At 38.6% G+C, this 20,898-nt stretch overlaps 1 protein-coding gene across 1 annotated transcript; it reads left to right on the top strand.

The window, feature by feature from the left end:
* The first annotated feature begins 214 nt into the window (after positions 1–214).
* Positions 215–16,306, top strand: rps6ka2 (ribosomal protein S6 kinase, polypeptide 2). Its single transcript, XM_068586081.1, has 22 exons — positions 215–812; positions 3,451–3,567; positions 5,253–5,334; positions 6,041–6,121; positions 6,724–6,803; positions 7,292–7,398; positions 7,496–7,533; positions 7,635–7,777; positions 8,822–8,892; positions 9,225–9,313; positions 9,666–9,730; positions 12,063–12,165; positions 12,387–12,532; positions 12,851–12,973; positions 13,262–13,351; positions 13,792–13,950; positions 14,081–14,242; positions 14,421–14,497; positions 14,756–14,873; positions 14,967–15,023; positions 15,610–15,690; positions 16,079–16,306. Exons 1-22 carry the CDS (start codon positions 708–710, stop codon positions 16,244–16,246), a joined length of 2,262 nt encoding a protein of 753 aa, XP_068442182.1. The 5' UTR covers positions 215–707; the 3' UTR covers positions 16,247–16,306.
* Positions 16,307–20,898: the final 4,592 nt, after the last annotated feature.

Here is a 20,898-nt window from a genome sequence, read left to right as displayed (position 1 = left end):
TATTGGATGTCAGGAGGGAGCTAAAGAGAAGGAACAGAGGAAAAGGGAGACAGAGAGATGTAGCTGGGTTGCACCATGTGACCTCGCCAGCTGTTGCTTTATGCTTGTAGGAGAAACCGAGAGGGAGGTGAAAGGCAGAAACGGGGGAGAATGAGGGAGAGAGGGAGGGGTCGGGAGCTTGCCGGCACACAATGTGACTGGTGACAATCCCTTCTGCGGAGAGAGGGAGGCAGCAGGGGATGAACACACACATGCACAGGCAGGGATGTGAAGAGTGAGCTCACACACACCTCTCCTGATTCAGCGGAACAGATTTATTCGTCACCTCTCTCGGCAGCCGCACGCAGCGAGCCGGCTGCAAAGCACAAGACAGACAATCCCGAACGCAGCAACACCTGCCCCGTCCGTCAACCCATCTGTCTGTCTGCGCCGATTAACGGCTCTGTTACGACTCTGGCTGCGTGCTTACTGGTGTCTACTGCGTTTGAGGGACGGAGGGGAGACACGACATCCAGAGAGACGAGCAGCGAATGTTAATAATGGGGAAACTAAAAAGCGACGACTGCATTGAGGATGCGCCAATGGATGAACTGCGGGACAAATAGATAACCTCCCCAAAAAACTCTGTTCCTGCAGCTCTACCTTGGGACCCCCCTGCAGGGAGATGTTAATCATTATGGGATAGATGCACAGGTCTGCCCATTGCCATGGATACCAGCACACGAAAATTTACAGTACGGAGATGGTTTTCTATCTATCTGAAGAACAAAGCGGCAAGGAACAAGAACAACACCGGCTTCTGTCAACTAGAGGTGAGTCAAGCTGTTTTGCCGGTCCTCCAGGAGCAGCACAAACTTCTATCAGATAGGGATCAGTACATGTATGTGAATCTGCGCATGCTGCACGGGGCATTGCATCACAGTTGCATTATGTGTGTTTTTGTTTGAATATTGAGGCCATAACAGCAGCCTTCTCATTTCAACAGTCGATGAGGACGAGTGTGAAAAGTCTGTGTGCATATGGGAATGGGTGTGGGAAGAATGCGTGTTATTTGGTTTGTTGTGGAGCCATTGCAGCATTGTTACAGCTGCTCCTCTGCCTGTCTGACAAGAATTCAGAAAACAGGAGGACAGACAGATATTGTGTTTTGACTAAGAGAGAGAGACAAGCTACATGACAAAACAGTCGGAGAGACAAAAACGCTAACAGGCCAACAAGCAGCCAGGGAGGCAGGTTGATAGATTAATGGATAGAGACAGATTGATTCAGTGGCCAGCCACAGCAGTTGAGTTCTATTTATAGCCCAAACAAACCGAGAGAGAGAGAGAGAGAGAGAGAGAGAGAGAGAGAGAGAGAGAGAGAGAGAGAGAGAGAGAGAGAGAGAGAGAGAGAGAGAGAGAGAGAGAGAGAGAGAGAGAGAGAGAGAGAGAGAGAGAGAGAGAGAGAGAGAGAGAGAGAGAGAGAGAGAGAGAGAGAGAGTGAGGTCTGCCGGCACACAATGTGAGAGGAGAGAGAGAGAGAGAGAGAGAGAGAGAGAGAGAGAGAGAGAGAGAGAGAGAGAGAGAGAGAGAGAGAGAGAGAGAGAGAGAGAATGCTGTTTGTAGCACATCTACCTGATTGTTTGAGATATAAATAGATCTCCTTCCCTCCTCTGATCTTTGTTGTTGTGACGGAGCGCTGACGAATCATCTTGACGTCTATGTACCTGTTTGTGTGATTGTTAGTCTTTCTGGCTGGTGACTGTCTGCTTGTGTTTGTTTACCTGTTTGACTGACTATCCACATCTGTAACATGAAGCTTTGATGCTCCATGTGAAGAAGAAGTATTTCCTTTCCTTCTCCTTGATGGGAAGGTCAGAGTTCAGGGTCAGCAATACATCCTGTGGCCTCACTGCTGTTGTCTGTTTAAATGATAAAAAAGCAATTACAATAATAATTTAATACAGTTTCACAAACATTTGGGCCTCAGATTAGAAGTATAGCATTTTTGCATTTGCACAATCTATGTGAAAATGTAGTCCATCCATCTTTTTGCCTGTATCCAATATGAATATGTTTTATATTTAATGCCATTTCTAGAACCATATGTCATTTTCTAAGTACATTAATCTAGAGATTCTGACTTTTAATTTTAACAGCATTCTTGATGGGAAACCACAATCTAGTGCTGGGTGATAATTGAATATGATTATTATTATTATCATCTTTTAATAGAATCATATTGTGATTGAATCATATGTTGAAATATTGTGATATACAATTACGTTGTCTAAATTGATAATAACAAGCACATATCACTTCATATTTCTCAGGATATTTGATTATATTGCACTAAAGTTCCTAATTACTGAAGAAAATACTTTGTACTTTTCCTTTGTCAAGTATTTCATCTACACAAGAGTATACAAAACCATGTGATATATCATATAAAACATGAAGGTATTAAATGATCACAAAACATGCATCATTGTAATATGAAATTGTTATTGAGATATGAAATGATCTGTATCGCCATACTGCCTGGAACAAAACAACCAGAGAATTATCTTTCTCTGGTTGTTTTGGTCTTGTCGATCAAATATTTTCCATTATTGCTGAATTTGAGACCTAATCGCTTGCTTTTCAGCATACACATGTGCTGTGTTACTGACAGACAACACAACTCTAACTATAGCGATGGCCTCAAATAATGTGTCTTTGCAGAAACACATATAAGTTTGATTGTTTTTAACTGTATATAGACTTTGACTATTCCATAGAAAATAGTGTGTGTGTGTGTGCTAATTTAATTATCAGGGAACAATTCTACAAAGGTTTTCTATGAACTTAAATTCACAGAAATAAAATATCTAGTAATTCATAAAACAGTTGTACAATAAATAAAGCTTTAGCTATACCATATTTCAAAAATGAAAATGCTGATGTGTACGTGATGGTCTTAAAAATAAATGGAAACCCCAGCAAAGGCAGGATCACAACAAATTAATACAGATTTGATATATGTGAATTTACAACCATTACCTTTCTGCACTATCTACCTCCTGTTAGCATTTCATACTTGATTGAAGGTAAAGCTCAACTTCTAAACTATAACTTAACGGAGATACAGTACATCGTTACACTGACCAATCTCAGTCGTGCCTCAGGTTGGCAGTTCATCATTTGCTTCACTGAGCAGACTGAATAGGCTGAAAAAGGCAGCTTACATTGTGCATCACTGCCGATGACCTCTGCCCCTACCTTTCCAGTGATTACGTTTATGTTTGGAGGGGTCGTCTTATCAATATGGGTGTTGCATCATCATTCATCTGATCTTGTTCATGTTTCACTTTTGAGACAGATGTTACTCTATCTCAGTTTTTCTTTTAACTTTAGTTTTTTTTTTTTCCCACTGTGTTTGTAAATGTGTAAATAACATACTAATAGCTAATACCTGTCTTTTTTTTCTCAGGATGATAGTATACTTAAGGAGATTGACATCAGCCACCATGTTAAGGAGGGTTGTGAGAAAGCAGACCCCTCTCAGTTCCAGCTACTCAAAGTGCTGGGACAAGGCTCCTATGGGAAGGTACAAGATACGCATTTTATCTATCACCACACTGAGACCTGAATATCTTAAACAATTTACTCATGTTAAGGACATTCAAGAGAAAGCAGATTTTCCCCAATTGAATTTGATCAGAGTTTAGGCTTAGATAATGACAGATATCAGTGTGTTGATGCAGCATGCTAAAAGATATCCTACAACACGTCTGTCTGTCTGACCCAGGAGATCATGACTTAGGTCAGGTGCTGCAGTGAAGAAGCACTTCTTCAGCTGTACTACATGTTTATAGTAGTTTGGATCATCTGCAAAGACTAACAGTTTCACTAGAATATCTAGACTTTAAACATAAACTAAATGGCCAAAAGCTTGTGCACATGTGCATATGTGTATGAATAAAGTGTGTGCTTAAGTATTTGCATTGTGTGATTGCTGAACATCTCACTCAAAAGCTTTGGGCATCAACATGCTGCTATCATAGCCTTCACTCTTTCAAGGAGAGTCTGGAAACAGAATGGAGGGATTTTCTCCAATTAAGACACTGATGCTGGATGATAAGGACTTGCAGTCAGAGTTGTAATCAATTCTAACGGATTGGATGGGGTTTATCAGGGCTTTGTTTGGGACAATTAATTTATACCACACCCAAATTGTGAAAAAAAATGATGAGCCTTGTTTTGTGCATGAAGCCATTATCATCTGAAGAATGTTAACCAAACTGCAGCCACAAAATCAAAATGGCACTATTGTCTGAATAGTACGCTGTTGTCCGTAAGTGGAAGCAATGGGTTCAGCCAAAACTCTGAAAAACAGTCTCAGAAGTAAATTACACAAAAGTATGTGTAGCAGCAATCTTGTCTCCTTCCGGTAAACCTCATTACCACTACTGCCCGTGTATGGGAGTCTTCAGAAGCAATAACTCCGTTTCAAAAAGTTTACAAAAAACAAAGTTACAAGAGTCATTCAATGCTCAACTTTGCACAACGGTCCAAAAACGGTCTTGCTCCACCGACTGATAACCTCAACTGAGCGAAATAGTTAATGACGTAGTCAGCAACGTAACTTAAAGGAGCATTTCAATACATTTTTATGACTCACTAAGACACACCTTAATACAGTCTATTTTGGCTCTTACAGTACGTGAAATGAGAAGTCCATGCTAGATTATGTCCAGAATCGCAGTTTGACAGCTCGTGCCACAGTTCACTAAGTTTATTTAAGTTAGTAAATGCAAAGTGACCGTCGAGCGTTACAAGATCAGACGTCCGCACATGCTGCAGACATGAAACCGGTGTTGGCGGGTCGATGCGCTTTCCCTGTCGGAGGCTCACGAGGTCACGTTAGCATAGCTAGCTTATAAACAGGCGTCAACCACATGTACCACTGGAACTGTGTGTTTGTGAATGTTTTTTGCAAAGGGCTCTAACATGCACCTACCTTACTTCTGCCGCTCGGTCGCCTGCACATTTAGTGTGAGGGTGATAGATAATGTTAGCTACATCCATGGACGTTAGCGTCTCAATAAGCAGCAGCCACAGTGGATGGGCGTGGCACTCAAAAAAAAGGTGCGTGTGTACATGCATGTGCTTGTAGTGTGCTTGTGCATTACACAAACAGGTTCTTCTGTTAGCAACATTTGAATAACGTAATTACTTTACCCCGTGCCAGTGTTTTACTAATACTGATGATGGTGGTGATGATGATTCCAGGTGTTTCTGGTGAGAAAGATCAGAGGAGTGGACAGAGGGCAGCTCTATGCCATGAAGGTCCTGAAGAAAGCCACACTGAAAGGTAAAGGAAAAAAAGTATTTGAAAGCAACAAAAAAACTAAAGTCCTGAAACCATGCTTATCTTGTCATTTTCAAGTGGTATTTGCTATTACTTGTTGTGTTGTTAACTTATTTGTGTGTCTGAAGCGTTTGATAATGGAATAAATTACTAAATCTTGACACATTATGTGAACATAACAACATTGCTCTTTATTGGGAGCAAAGAGGTAATTTGTTCAGATTAATATGGGTTATTCCCACAAATTATACGGGAGATATGATTCTATGGTTCTCAGAGTGCCCTACTTTTGAGAGGATTTGGGGTAAAATAGGTTAGTTTGTACTTTTGATAAAGATGAACTGAATGGGATTATTGTAAACTAGGATGTACTGTAAAGCAAGTTGAAATGCCATGTGCTGCATGATTTAGTGTCTTTGTACAAGCTTTAATCCTCTAAATCTCAAAAAGTTATGGTCTTATCCAAGGAAGCAGATGCTGCAATAACACTTTTACTGTGGTTATAGACTAAAGCATTATGGGATCAGCAGCACCATTGAAGAGTTTAATTTAATATGTTTAAATTAACTTAATGCAGTTTAATAAAACATGCAGATGGTATTAGTTTTAAAAAATGTTTTACTAAATGTTCCTAATTGTTTTTAAATCTGGTTTTCTTCTGCATTATGATGCTTTTAATGGTTTAATGTAAAGCACGTCTCTTCCACAGTTCGGGATCGCGTGCGGTCTAAGATGGAAAGAGATATTCTGGCAGAAGTGAACCATCCATTTATAGTTAAACTGCACTATGGTAAGTCTGACTGTCTGATGTTATTCATTAATCACCGCATAATCACTACATATTCTCAGAAATAACAAGATCCTGTTCTTTTACAAGAGATAACAGGATACATGTAACCAGCCTTTACGCATATGCTAATTGAAATACCTTTTTGGAGGGAAGTTCCTCAATTAATTTTATTTAATTTCATAGAAATATTTTCTTCTTCAAATGCTTTCTTAAAGTAAGATAATACTGTAACGTCCGCAATAATGACTCGAAGATGTTTGTTTCCTTAACTTGCAGGTTTATTGCACCAATGTTTACAGTCTTGTAATGGGGCTCTTCGCTAACAGTAGCTCATGCGGACACAGCTAACAAGCTCACGTAGCATCCCCCACAATCACAATACAACAACACTTTCTCCGAACCACCCGCCTGCCCCACGGCTACACCAATCACAGGCCACAACCCTGCCAACAAGCACGCTGCTTCCCTGTGATTGGCCGGAGAGAGTGAGAGGCCTCTCGACACATCCCCCCAACAGACGCCCATAGTGCAGCAATATAGCCTCATATTAATTGTATTTATTGTGTGTGTGTGTGTGTGTGTGTGTGTGTGTGTGTGTGTAGCCTTCCAGACTGAAGGGAAGCTCTATCTGATCCTAGACTTCCTCCGAGGAGGAGACCTTTTCACTCGACTGTCAAAGGAGGTAGGTTTCCTCCTGATATGCTCCCTGCCTCTTCCCCCAACAACACTAAAATAATTAGAAGGCTTTACTTTTTAAGATATATTGTCGGCTGGTTAACACTTGTGCAGCATCACCAGAAGTGATGACTATACTTCAGAATAGACTTCATTTTCCTTGTGAACACTTTGTTGATGTGGCCATGCATGGCTGCATGGACTCTATTGCTGTTATGCTAATGCATTATCAGTAAAGTCTTTCCAATAACAATATAATATAATAACAATTATATATATATATATATATATATATATATATATATATATATATATATATATATATATATATATATGGATTTGTTCCCGCCGTAATATTGCTTCATATTTGTTTGTTACAATGTTTCTTTAATGTTACACATGTGAAACATTGAAAAAAAACATATATATATTCTTCCTGTTTTAATATATTTTTGTTTGTTTTTACTAGTATCTACATTTCTATATTTGTTCTAGGTAATGTTTACTGAAGAGGACGTGAAGTTCTACCTTGCAGAGTTGGCCCTGGCTTTGGACCATCTACACAGTCTGGGGATAATCTACAGGGACCTGAAACCTGAAAAGTACTATCTTATAAAGGCTTCCTTTTTTTTAATCTATTTATCTTTTTCAAAATAATTTGAAAGCAGTGTTCAATGTTTTTTTTCTTTTTCTGAACAGTATTCTTTTGGATGAGGAGGGACACATTAAGATAACTGGTCAGTGCATCTAGCTAAAAACATTCATCTGTCTTTCTTTTCATCTTCAATCATGTCAATCTTAACTTGTTCCCCCATATCTTTGTCTCTCTGTGTTTTAGACTTTGGATTGAGTAAGGAGGCCATTGACCATGATAAAAGAGCATATTCGTTCTGTGGAACAATTGAGTACATGGCTCCAGAGGTCGTAAACAGGAGAGGACACACACAAAGTGCTGACTGGTGGTCATTTGGGGTACTTATGGTAAGAATTGTTTCATCTTAAAACAATCTGTTACTTTAGCAGCCTATTTATTGTTTTTATCATTTTTAATGTGACACTTTTTCTACTGACTTGCAAGGTTTTTCTGATCGTGCTATCAAACACAGCAGAAGTGAACCATCCATTTACTCGATCATATGAGCCAAATACTCAGCTCTTACATAATGTGCCAGTTTGCTGCCTTTCTTCTGGCAGTAAAGCTGCTTAATTACCGTTTCTGGCAGATTGGGTCCCATTACTTTCAGTAATCGTGCATCTGTTGGATTTTGCTTGTTTTGTTTGCCTGGTGGCTTATTTTTTACTAATACTGAAAAGGAGGTTAACATTCACTGACAGCTGACAAATAGAACATTTCAAAATACTCCCTTTGGACGATACAGCTTTTTGGAACCCAGACACAGTAGTGGGAGGAGGCTATTTGATAAATTAAAACAACATTTGTGGGAAAATTATGATTGCATTTCATTCAAAACACTGTAACATTTAATCCGTGATACCAGCATAAATCCGCAATGTCCAATACACTTGAATTAAGTTATTCTTACATGTTGCAGCACATCACAGGATACAACACTTGATCTGGGCTTAAACGCACGAGAAGCTGACGAGCACGGTCTAAAACTATTTCATTTCCCACCCACACACGCCTGTTCCCTTCACCTGCCACTTCCTTTTATGCCCTTTTAAATGTAATGTGCCACCCTGTGTCCAAATGAGGGAACTACATCAACTTCACCCAGTGTTTCCCTCCAACAATAATACACCATTTTGGCTCCAACAAACGCTATAGAATTCACAAATTTGTAAACAGTTCGTACAAACAGGCTGTTGTTCGATTATTCTTACATGCACTTTGATCTACGATTATCTCTACTGGATCGACTTGTAAAAATATTACTGTTTATAAGTTGAAACATTGGTCGAGTGGGGGGTTTGTAGGTGCAGACAACTCGTCCTTAGTTTTAGTTTTGACAAGACTGATTAAGGTGCTTTGTGCTTTGACAATTTTTATCATCTGTTTTCCAGTTTGAGATGTTGACAGGATCATTACCATTCCAAGGAAAAGATCGGAAGGAAACAATGGCACTTATTCTTAAGTAAGACCAATTTGAACTGTTATAATGTTATTGTTAAAGCGTCTTTTATTCATGACCATATCGTCTCTTAGTTTCTATGTACTCGTTGTTTTGTTGATATACAGTATGTAGATGAAGTTATTGCATTCGGTTAATACTTCTGTTCTTTCCTCAAAGTTTCTATCAGCTTCCTCTTTGCCTTTTCAAATGTATTTCCATGTTCAAAGTAGTCTACTTTTTCAAATAGGAATCTAGAAATTCTCAGTTATGGTTTATTCAAAATTTGTTACAAATCAACAGCACTAGCAAACATCTGCGTATTTTTACACCTGTTTCTTGTCTTTTCTGTCAAGGGCTAAGCTGGGAATGCCACAGTTCCTCAGTCCTGAAGTGCAGAGTTTATTAAGAGCACTCTTCAAGAGGAACCCTGCTAATCGACTCGGTACTGTACACATAAAACTTAAAAACTGACAAGCAAATATGTTTTCAGAATAATGGCAACATATCAGGGATGACAAGGTTGCTGTTAATAGCAGCAACCCAAAATACAAATATAATATTCTAAAAATCAATTCTGTTCAGAGCAAGCAGTATTTGAATTATCACATTTTCTAAATCTATATTATGCTAATAATGTTAAACATTACCATTCATTGGAAATTTGCGGCATACGTAAAAGACTAGACTGTATTCATGTTCTTTGAATTATTTAGTTTTTACTTTTTAATGAATGCATGTTTAGATGTAAACAATAACATAATTTATGAACTTGTCTGAATCTTTGTGATTGATAGGTGCAGGACCAGATGGATTGGAAGAAATAAAAAGACATCGCTTCTTTGCATCGATACACTGGATTGTAAGTACAATTCATGAAGGATGTTCTAATGTCTTCATGATTATAAGCAGTCCAGTATTGTTGTTTTTGTAAGCAAGGACAGTACATACTCACATTACACATTATACACCTAATGCATGATCACAGACTTAGCTGGAAGTGAAACAAAGATGGTTTGTTGACAAAACTGTGAGAACAGATCTAGGTCTGCATCGTATGCAAGTATGGCAGCCACAGCTGTGCTAAAGGTCTGTAAATGAATACCCTATCACTACCAACAACTACACCTGGTTGCTCTTCCTGGCTATTGATTTTATGGGTACAGTTGCTTCATGTAAGGGTGTTGGGAAAAAGTTATTTGAGTAACTTTAAATGTGCTGGTTTCTTGAAACTTCCACTCCTGAGATGCACTGCTTAGATTAGCAGCCTGTGTTAAATTAAAAAACATGTATTATAAGAACAACACATCTAAATCACATTGTGGTAATTGTAGTTGTTGTATCCTTACATGGAAACTATACAGCTGTTCACCTACTTCCTCAAAACTTACCCACAACCATGAGTCATGATTCATGAGTAACTTTATGGCTTTATAGCAAAGTCTCGAACTTCCTGTCTGCCTGTCTTGCCCAACTTCATTGTAACTAATCCTCTTATCTATAATAGCCTTTCTCACAGAAAGGTTGCTCATGCGCACATGTTCTAGCTGCAGACATTACCTGTGCTCTCACAATCTATCCTTGACATATACTCCTTGGATGTGTGCTGCTTAAAATTAATTCAACTGTATACAGTCTTACCCAAAGCTTTGGTTTACAGTACAGAGGTTATATGTGAGTAACATTCATGCTGCAGAAGTCTGCTGATGCATACCCTAACAAGAGCAGTCTAAAGCAACTTCAGAAGAAAAACAAAGCACTAATTAAACTACTGTACATCCTATGCAGGCTACTTTCAGCTGCTTTTAGTCAACACACACAAGAAGTGGCTCACACATGGCATTCGTTTAATGTGTGGGCCTTGTTGCACAATGTTGCACACTGTTGCATACATTCCTCTTTATAAGAGATGTTCACAAGGCTTGTGACTCTTGTTTTTCCGCTGTTGCAAATAGTGATGCTCTCATTTCTAACAAAATCCACTATTATCAGCTTTAGATGTCCATTAATCTCTGCCCTCTCCACTGGCTCTCACTGTACTCCTTGCTACATAAATACCTACTAGGCCTTTGCCAAACACCACATTTTCCCATTTACAGATGGTGTTGTTGGCTTAATGTAAAAAGCTACCAGTAAGAGCCTTACTTCTTTGTACACACTACGCTAATTAAAACCATGTGCACTATCGGGCATCAGAATATTGATTGGCTCTTTCTTTGAGAACCTCCAGTCTTATATACATGTTTCCATCTTTGATAAAAACTAAATTCTGCAACCTTACATACACAGAGAATGTCAATTACAAATCAAATAGCAGGTATGAGTGTGTATTAGTCTCACCATAGATGCTTTTTCTAATGCTGGTGTCCTCTGTTAGGTATTTAATGTAAAGTTATTACTCAATGAGACTGTTGTTGACTTGCAATGGTGACACCTGCAGGCCAATCTTCTGTAATGCACTTGAGTAAATAATAATACTGAATGTGCATACTCTGTGTACTCGTATATCATGGAAAGTTATTCCATCTATTAATTTTCATCCGCTCATCTGGTGTCGGGTTGCGGTGGCAGCAGGCCCAGCCTGCTGACCCAGGCTTCCTTCTCACCCGCGACATTTTCCATCTCATTCTGGGGGATATTGAGGCGTTTCCAGGCAAACCGGGAGATTTATTCACTCCAGCCTGGGTCTTCATCCGGGTAGTGCCTGGAAAACCTGGAATTTTAAAATGGCCAACCTGGAAATCCCAGTTGGACGTGCCTGGAAAACTTCTAATTGGTGCCATTAGATCCAAAGATTTTCCAATCCAATCTTAATTTTTTGTCTTCTTAAAACATTTGTTCTATTCTTTGTGCTCCAGATCAGGCTGTGTCATGTCTTTCTCAGTACGTATTCACATGAACAATTGCATCACTCAATGATTATTTTCCTTTGAGATGTCAGACAAACTTGAGTGGGACAAGAATATTTAACTTAACTGCTGTGGAACCCAACCTAGATTTAATTGTTCATACTAGATCCAGTGACTATTAAACACAATAATATAATATAACGACATTTCACTACACACACGAATGGCAACATCCCTTTTATATGAATTGTTATTGTGAGTTTGCACGAGATCATGTCTTATTTTGTATTCAAACTTGTGGTTTATGATAACTGCTGATACTGATGTTATTGTTGTTGTCTGTAGAAGTTGTACAGGAAGGAAATGAGGCCTCCATTCAAACCTACAGTTGGAAGACCTGAAGACACTTTCCATTTTGACCCTGAGTTTACCTCCAGAACACCTACTGGTAACTGAGACACACACAAAACATACACTTATATGTTTATAAATCGATCAAATAAATGTGTGGGTCTATTTGGCTATTATAAACCAAAAAAGTGCATTTGTTTTTTAATACATTATATATGTATTTCAAAATTTTTCCTAATTGGATGTACATTTGTAATAGCAACATCTAGTTCAAGTACCGTGAGCTAATTGTGTATCTTTCTGTCTTTGCCTGTCCAGATTCTCCCGGCCTCCCTCCCAGCGCAAACACACACCAGCTGTTTCGTGGCTTCAGCTTTGTTGCAACGAATCAAAGTCAGGAGCCGAGCGTTGCTGCGGTAGCACCTTCTCGTCAGGAAGTGAACAACATCAATCCCATAGCAAAGGTACGTGTCTTTAAGAAAGCAGGTTACGCCCTAACCACACATCTAATTGAATGACACACTAGCACATTGATTGGATAATAAATGAGCCATGTAAATAAATCACTAAATTGCTCATTGCTTTATGAGTTAACTGACACACTGGATGATTAAGCAAGTGGCTATATAATTATGCTGACCCTCATAAATCCTGCTCAGCTATTACTACAGCAACTGACTGCTGCAGTGATGCCATTCTTCTCACACCTAACATGTGACTGACACATATATGAAATATAATAGAAGTGTGTGTATCTGTCTGATTGTTTGTGTTCCCTGCAGCACCTCCAAGGAGACAAGGCCTTCAGTGATGTTTATGAGCTCAAGGAGGAAGTTGGACAGACAGCAACTTCTGTCTGTAGAAGTTGCCTGCACAGAGTTACTGCTGTGGAATATTCAGTGAAGGTAATGGACACTAAACCTTTACTCTAACTTATTTAGATGTACAACATTACAATATCGACATTATGTTATCTTCAAAGTATTTTTTAACACACATCAAAAGCAAAGCATTTCTTAGCACAGTTTGACCTCAAATACACATCTGAATCCAAAGAGCAAAATATATAGTTTGTATAAGGTGATTATTACATCAAACCATCCAAACAAAATGCTTTTTGCATCCTGGTTATTTAGACGTTTGTGATTGTATGTCTTTCTAAGCATATCGTGTCGTTTATGTTTTTGTGTCAGATCATTGACAGAACTAGGAAAGATCCATCAGAGGAGATTGAGATCCTGTTAAGATACGGACAGCATCCAAATATCATTACCCTAAAGGATGTAAGTGGAACACACTCACTCCTGACACGTGTTTTTCTTTAACAGCCATGTTCGAAGAGCTTATTCAGCATCTTTACAACAGTATATAATAGAGGTGGGGGAAAAGTTAATACAGCATAGGATTAGTAATATTTTGTATGGCAATTTTGTATTGATAGATGACATCAAGTATCGATCTTTCATTAAGTAGTCTAATAATATTACAATTAAAAATTAAAGCTTTTGATTTTTTTCAATCTACTTCCGTCTGTCTGCTTGACTGGCAAACCCATTTTGCTGTGAGATGAACAGAGTGAAAACTATATCTTATTAGATAAAACTGATGTTGACAAACTGCATAATTTGCAATAAGATTGCATTGTTACACAAGTATTGCTATTATATTGTATTGTGTGGCTTCAGGTGATTCCAACTCCCCGAGTGTGTGCTTTTACCATCAGGTGTATGACGACGGCCAAAGTGTGTACATGGTACAGGATTTACTGAGAGGAGACGAGCTGCTGGATCGAGCGCTGACAGTGCCAAACTTTACAGAGAGAGATGCATCAGACATCCTCTGCACACTGACCAAGACTGTGGAATATTTACACTCGCAGGGGGTAAAATATGACTTGTTTGTCCTCTTTTCACTTACTTACAAAATGATTTATGGTTTGGAGCAACCAATGAATCATTTATTAACTTTGTTGCAAATCATTTTTTGCGTTTTTGTCTTTCTTGTTTTTTCAGGTCGTGCATCGAGACCTGAAGCCGAGTAACATTCGCTATTCTGATGACAGTGGACTCCCAGAATGCATCAGGATATGTGATTTTGGTTTTGCCAAACAGCTCAGGGCTGAGAATGGCTTGTTGATGACTCCCTGTTACACTGCTACGTTCATGGCTCCTGAGGTACCGTATATCAGTAATCATAATAGGAAATCTCTAATTTCTCACCAACACTTATGAAACAAATCAAATCACAAAACGGTTATCCGAAATGAAGTGAAAAATAATTGTTCACAGAAAACAATCCCACCAGGACATAATAAATTGATGATAAATAATAAATGTGTTTGCGTCTATGCAGGTTCTGAAGAAGCAGGGGTATGATGCAGCCTGTGACATCTGGAGCCTGGGGATCCTGCTCTACACCATAATAGCTGGGTCAGTTTAAGTTTAAAACACATGCAACGTCCTCCTGCTGCTGTAAATAACATTCTTTTCTAACGTCATTCGAACGTCTTTTTTATAAACTCTCCTGGAAAGTGAGTTCAGGTCTTTTAACATCTCTACATTGGGCTTTTACTGTCTCTAGGTTGAATAATGTCAGGATGTTTTTTCACACCACTTGTAGATTTTGAAATGCCGTTGGATTGACTTCACCCAGCTATTAAACTTAAACTTGTATTCTTATTGGCCCAGCTTCAGTCCATTTGCCAGCAGCTCTGAGGACACAGCAGAGGAAATTCTGGCTCAAATCGGCAGCGGGAAATTCATTATCAAAGGAGGGAACTGGGACCTGGTATCAGACGCTGCCAAGGTTCTATTTCTTTTATTTTTTGGGAATAATATACACATACAATGGTATTGTTGCTGTCTAAATAAACTGATATCATGTATATATGTTTAAAAGGAAATTGTGATGAAGATGCTCCATGTGGACCCTCACCAGCGCCTGACTGCCCCACAGGTACTATTAGTCCCTCATATTAGTGTGCTTTATTAGGCAATTTAAGATAGATGCTACTTTAAATCTGATTGACACTGAATAGTTTTTACTCGAGTATCGATTAGTTACAATCTCTTGACAGGAAACATTATTAAATACATTACATGTTACAGTATACTGCTTTATGTATTGTTTGTATACCAACCCTTGAAGGAACAGCATATAGGACTCAAGGGAGTTTATTAGCAGAAATATAATATAACCGTCATATCTTTTTATTAGTGTATAATCACTTGACAGTAAGAATCATTGTGTTTTCATTAGCTTAGAATGAGCTGTTTATTTCTACATAGGCAGCAGGTCCTCTTCACTGAGTCTGCCGCGTTGCACTGTTATGTTTCTACAGTAGCCCAGAATGGACAAACCCTGGCTCGAGAGAAGGTTTTAGGTTCCCTGAAGGCCACCGTTGTTCCCAGACATGCTTTGAAAGGGCGTAGTGTGCACAGGGGTAGTCAGTTAGATGCAATCTGCAACTATGTTACCAAATCCTGTGTGCCAATTCAATTCTTAAAAAATGCATCAGAAAATCATTTTAAATGCCCATTAGGTTCTTCGTCATACCTGGATTGTAGACAGAGACCAGCTCTCTGACAGAACTCTCTCCAGACGAGATGCTCTTACTGTGAAGGTCAGTGCATACAGTAAATATCTTCAGAATATCAGATCAAATACTTAATATTATGTTTCTGTGTGTAGATATGTTACATCCTCGTTGTAAGGAGTGATGCAGTTAAGACAAAAATGTGCCATTTCAAGATTTATCTGTCAAATACTTCACTGAGTGTGTAACATTGGAAATGTGTATTTGTCAGTATTTCTTTTGCCTTTAATGACTGAGCTCTTAAAGAAAATGTTGTTATTACATGAGTTCATGTTAACGTCAGCAACATGTTCAACGCAAAATGCTGTCAATGTCTGTCTTTCCAGCAGGTTGTGCTGTCTGCCACTTCTTTAGTTGCATGACAGTTTTGACCAGTCTTCATATAATATGACGTAGTGTCCTTTTCTTCAACCAGGGGGCACTGTCGGCCACCTACTCTGCTCTGAAGCGCTGTGCTCCTGCTCCAGTGCTGGAGCCTGTTCAGTCCTCCAGTCTGGCTCAACGGCGAGGAATGAAGAAACTGGAGAGTCCCAAAGTTAAATCGGACCCCAAAGAAAAGGAAAAGCCTCAACAATCTGAATGAAAATCAACAGAAATTTGACGTAGACCCACATAATTAAAGAAGACACTACTCAAAGCAGTCCACATGACAACTTCAGTTCACTTATTTTAAAGTGTACACTTTGAAATAAGTGCACAATTGCGATGTATAATTGATCATGCACACCTGTGACTCTTATTTTATCAAACCTCCTCAAAAAGCCTTGAAGAAGTTGACTATTATTAACCTAAAATCATCTAAATCCTGAGCAGAGAGGGTTTCGTTCATTCAAGCAGAAGCCTTGTCCAATCCCTCAGTTGTCCCTCAGGCTCTGTTTGACAGTTGCCCTTTCTTTTAATTGGTTGAAAAAACATTTATCTAGATTTTATTTTCTTATTTACATTTAAAGCCTAGCTCCCAGACAACATTTCTCATAGTTTGGTGATGGTTATTAATACGTCAAACAAAAATCATCAGCTCATAAATCAAAGCGAAAACATTGACATTGACATTTACTTCTTTTTGGTCATATATTTTAGAATACAATTAGCATTTTAATGCAATATACACAGACAAATCCATATCTACAGAAGCTCATGACAGCTAAAAGTGGAAGAAATGAGTCTGCTCATCATATTCAGACAAAAGCATATTCAGTGCCACAAACAACATGCCAAGTTTCTGACTTACTTTAGATTTCATATTTAGCACATGTATGTCCCAGGAGTTCATGCCATACATAATACAGTCTTCCACAGTTATTGCTCTAACATATATCCAACTATAGATGTGTTCGATCATCATCATCGAACAATAGATATAAATTAGAGTAACATGTATTGGAGTGGGGTACTCTCACTCTGATTAGAACGTGTCCTACAATCAATCCTCTGAATTCAACAGAGTTATGCATGTTAAAAATGTAATTATCCTACCAAAGGGAATCATTAAGTTAACAATGCCATCGAAGTCTTATTGTTAATAATGTGTTTAATAATTGTACTGTATGTATTGTTGTCTTCCATGAATACAGCCTTTGACTATTGTAAAATGTATTGTTAAATGTATCACTACTGCACCAGATCAGATGAAACAGTGAGCTATGAAAGTATTTATGTTGAACCTAGTTTGTGGTGTTTTTTCATAACATATTCAAAATGGTATTTTGCTAAAAAAAGAAGTCATAAAGGCAGGAAAACCGGGAGAGCATCATATCGCTCTTTGGTAAATGTCACGCTCATAGCAAAACTCTGCAGGCTACTTTGAAATATTAAGTCAGCAATCAGTGTGATAGATCATCTTTCTGTGTGTGCTTGAGTGTGTCAAGTATCTGCCAGTACACCACTGTTTGTGTCTGAAAGACAAAATGTTTGAGAACCACTGTGTCAGAGGATTGTAAATAGGTCTACTGTCTATTGCTGCCGCCCCGATTGTATCTAATAAGTTGTACAATTGCAAATACGAGGTAGGACTGAACAGGGCGTTTTGCAGACCTGAGTAGCACACTTTCTGTTGTACAATTGCAGTGTTGTACAATTTACCAGTAGGAATGTAGATTATAATGCTCCAAAATTAATACACATCCTTACTGGTAATGGAAAACATATTGCAACGTGTAACCAAGAAGCACTGTAGCAGAGAAACAAATGATGTACATATTATGTTTGCTGATCCTAAGGCTGTATGTGTTGTGACACATTGCACAACTGTGAGTGGTGGAACTGGGACTGATGCAAATAGGATGCAGATAAGGTTGTATATATTGTGTTGTTCAAGGTAAAGCTGTAAATAGTGTTTACTAATTTAGATTGTACATATAGTGGTGTACAACTATCAGCAAGACTTTGTATATTAGGTTTGCAGATAGAGATTGTACATATTATTTTGCCCATTGCTATCCATTGCTCAGAGTGTACATACTGTCTATACCTGTCCAATCACTGCAATTATTGGCTAGAATGCCAAAGTTTTACAAATAAAGGAAAACAATTGAAATGACACTGACATTTGTCAAGAGTTTTCTTTAAATCATATTTTATGTTCCTGCATGTGTAAATGCATCCAGCTGTCTATCATCTTAATTATTTACCTGTACATTTCCTACTCTAACATGTCAAAAATGTTGTCTATGAAAAATTAGTACAGTGCAATATTTAACATTACATCTCGAGACCTTCAAAAGGAGAAACACTATTGCACAATTTTTGCTTCACTTTCATTACATCTCAAAACTAAAAACTGAGCTTACAAGATGTATTAAAGGCTGTTTGAGCGGAGTGAAAGATTCATATGAGGGCAGATATAAAGCAGGAAAAGTTCAAGTTAGTAGGGAGGCAGCCAGGCACTAATTAGTAGTCGAATGCATTTACGTAGAACAAATCAATCAATTCTTAACTGTGCAAGTACATTAACAGTCTGTCAAATTGTTTGCATTAAAATGCATATAGGAGTGTGACTAACAATTATGAAAGGTGGAAGAAATGCAAATTATTTTTGCTTTGTCTTTCGCTTTTGTGAAATGTAAAATAGATAAATGCAGTTCAGTTCCTGTAACTTTCTCTATTAATGAAAATGTGCCAGCAAGCCACTAGATGGCAACCAATCATAACCTGTGCTCTCTCTCTCTTTTCTTTCTTTTTCTTCCCAGAAGTTGTCCCTTTAGAGCCTTAATCCCCCCCCCAAAAAGAAACAAGGAACACTTTAATTTATATCAACCACCAGGTTGACTCTCTGTTCCATGAAAGCTTTTAGCAGGCGCTGAGCTGATGTGTCAGGTGGGTGTGGCAGGCTCATCAGCCCTGACATTTAAGTGCAGTAGTGCTAGGAGCAAAAGGGATTGGAGGATATGAGTAGATACAGATGACAAGCCCCCCTGTGAAGATGATTGCAGTGGAGTGACAAGAGGAGACCAAACAACAGATAGAGGAAGGAGAAGGTGTCGGGAGGGGAGAGATGAAAGGCAAAAGAAAGAAAAAGAGCTTTGAGAAACAATAACTCAACCCAGCAATTACAGCTTTGTCAGAATTTATATTAGCTTTCATAATGGAAGAATTTCAAAGTGTATTTCCTCATGTTATTCAAACTCAGTATAAGGTCATTTATATTCTGTTGCAAGTTCAGACTGCCATACTTGTAGCTTCAACAAATCATTTAATCCTTCTTTGACCTTCAATCCGTTTCAGGTTTGGTCTTTAGTATTTCTTAGAAATAAGCACATGCAACTGAAATAAATTAAATCCAGCAACTGGCTGTCTTTTGACCACAATTGTGTTCATGTCCTCTAATAGCAATCACCCAAAGTTGTAGTGATCTAGTAATGACAACTATTGACTTACACCCTGAGTAAAGTATTGTTAGACACGGACCTAACTGGCACCCCAAACAACCAGTCATACCGTGACAAAGTGTCCTTGAGCAAGTTACTGGATCATTCTGGAAGTTTTGTTTTGTAGCGTAACTTGACCCGTGACCTTTCTGGAGAGCATGTGTAGCTCAATATTCAAGACGAAGACACCACTTCAGCTTATTACAAAGATGGCCTGCGTCACGTTATATTTTGCAGGATTTGCAAGTGACGATAAATGGAAATAAAACAATATCTATCACTTGACTACTGTTGAAAAAAATATTACTGGACGATCATCAGTATAGTCTTTAAGCAGACTGGTTAGATGTATTTTTATGCACAAAGCAGTGCGAGTGGAACGTCATCTCCAATTAAACATTTTCTCTTGAAGAGCATGAAAGGTTCTTATTCCATATATTTGTGGATGACACAGAGCGCTAATGTATCTTCAGGTTTAAAAGGTTACAAAATAAGTAAAGATAAAGATGGATCCATGAAGAGGAGATGATATTGAATCATTCTTTAAATGAGAAATGCAAACACTCCCTTGAGTATCTGTATCTGTCCCTTTTCTGCTCGACATTCCTCTTCTGACAGAAAACAGAGTTCTGAAGACAAGCGACATACACACTCTGACAGGGACGGAGATCCCACCACCTATGGACATGGGTGTGCACACACACACACACACACACACACACACACACACACAGACCCACGGACACCCTGTGGCACTACAGCTAGACCTGCCACTCGGACGTTCACCGAATCAGACGGACAAATCTCTAACAGACGGCTCCTGACAAAGAGATTATCACCGTGACAGGAGAAGTGTGTGCAGCTGTGGGTGGTGGAGTTTACAGAGGAGCGATGGGGGTGGGGAGCAAACTCTTTGTGCTTTCACACATTCGGCTCATCGGTCTCGCTATGCCAGTTTTCATATTCAAATCAAACTTACTTCAGGGTTTATAAGATACGTACTAATTGTCCATCTGATGTGTCTTAGAGTGGAAAAAGAAACACAGACGTGAAGCAAACATCAATATAGCGTTATTTAACTGTGTGTCAGGCCAAAAGATGATTTACTCTACAAAACTGGACTCGACAAGACTGTAAAGTGATGGAGATTAAAACAATGTGATTGACGGAAACTGGCGAATGCTGTGAGATCAAAGTACGACATTTTAAACATGCAGCAGTTTACTTGAGCTTTGCCGCTCACTTTCATACCCACTGATACATATAAACCAATACCAATAAAGCTTTTTTCTGGATCAGACAGATCTTTTATTTGAGCTTCTGCTGTATGTCAGTCCAAGACTACTTTTATTTAGTAGTCTAATGTTTG

Source organism: Clinocottus analis, unplaced genomic scaffold (assembly GCF_023055335.1).
Source record: "Clinocottus analis isolate CAN_PGR_092001 unplaced genomic scaffold, fCliAna1.0.p SCAF_1, whole genome shotgun sequence".
In the NCBI taxonomy this organism is placed as follows: domain Eukaryota; kingdom Metazoa; phylum Chordata; class Actinopteri; order Perciformes; family Cottidae; genus Clinocottus; species Clinocottus analis.
Note: the sequence above shows the minus strand (reverse complement) of the source record. Positions and strands in the feature narration are given on the sequence as shown.

Excerpts from the sequence above, each read along its gene's own strand:
- rps6ka2 (XM_068586081.1), top strand. The coding sequence starts at position 708 with ATGGATACCAGCACACGAAAATTTACAGTACGGAGATGGTTTTCTATC. Across the intron at positions 7,534-7,634 it reads GGGACACATTAAGATAACTG|ACTTTGGATTGAGTAAGGAG; the intron begins GTCAGTGCATCT and ends TCTGTGTTTTAG. Across the intron at positions 14,498-14,755 it reads CTCTACACCATAATAGCTGG|CTTCAGTCCATTTGCCAGCA; the intron begins GTCAGTTTAAGT and ends TTATTGGCCCAG.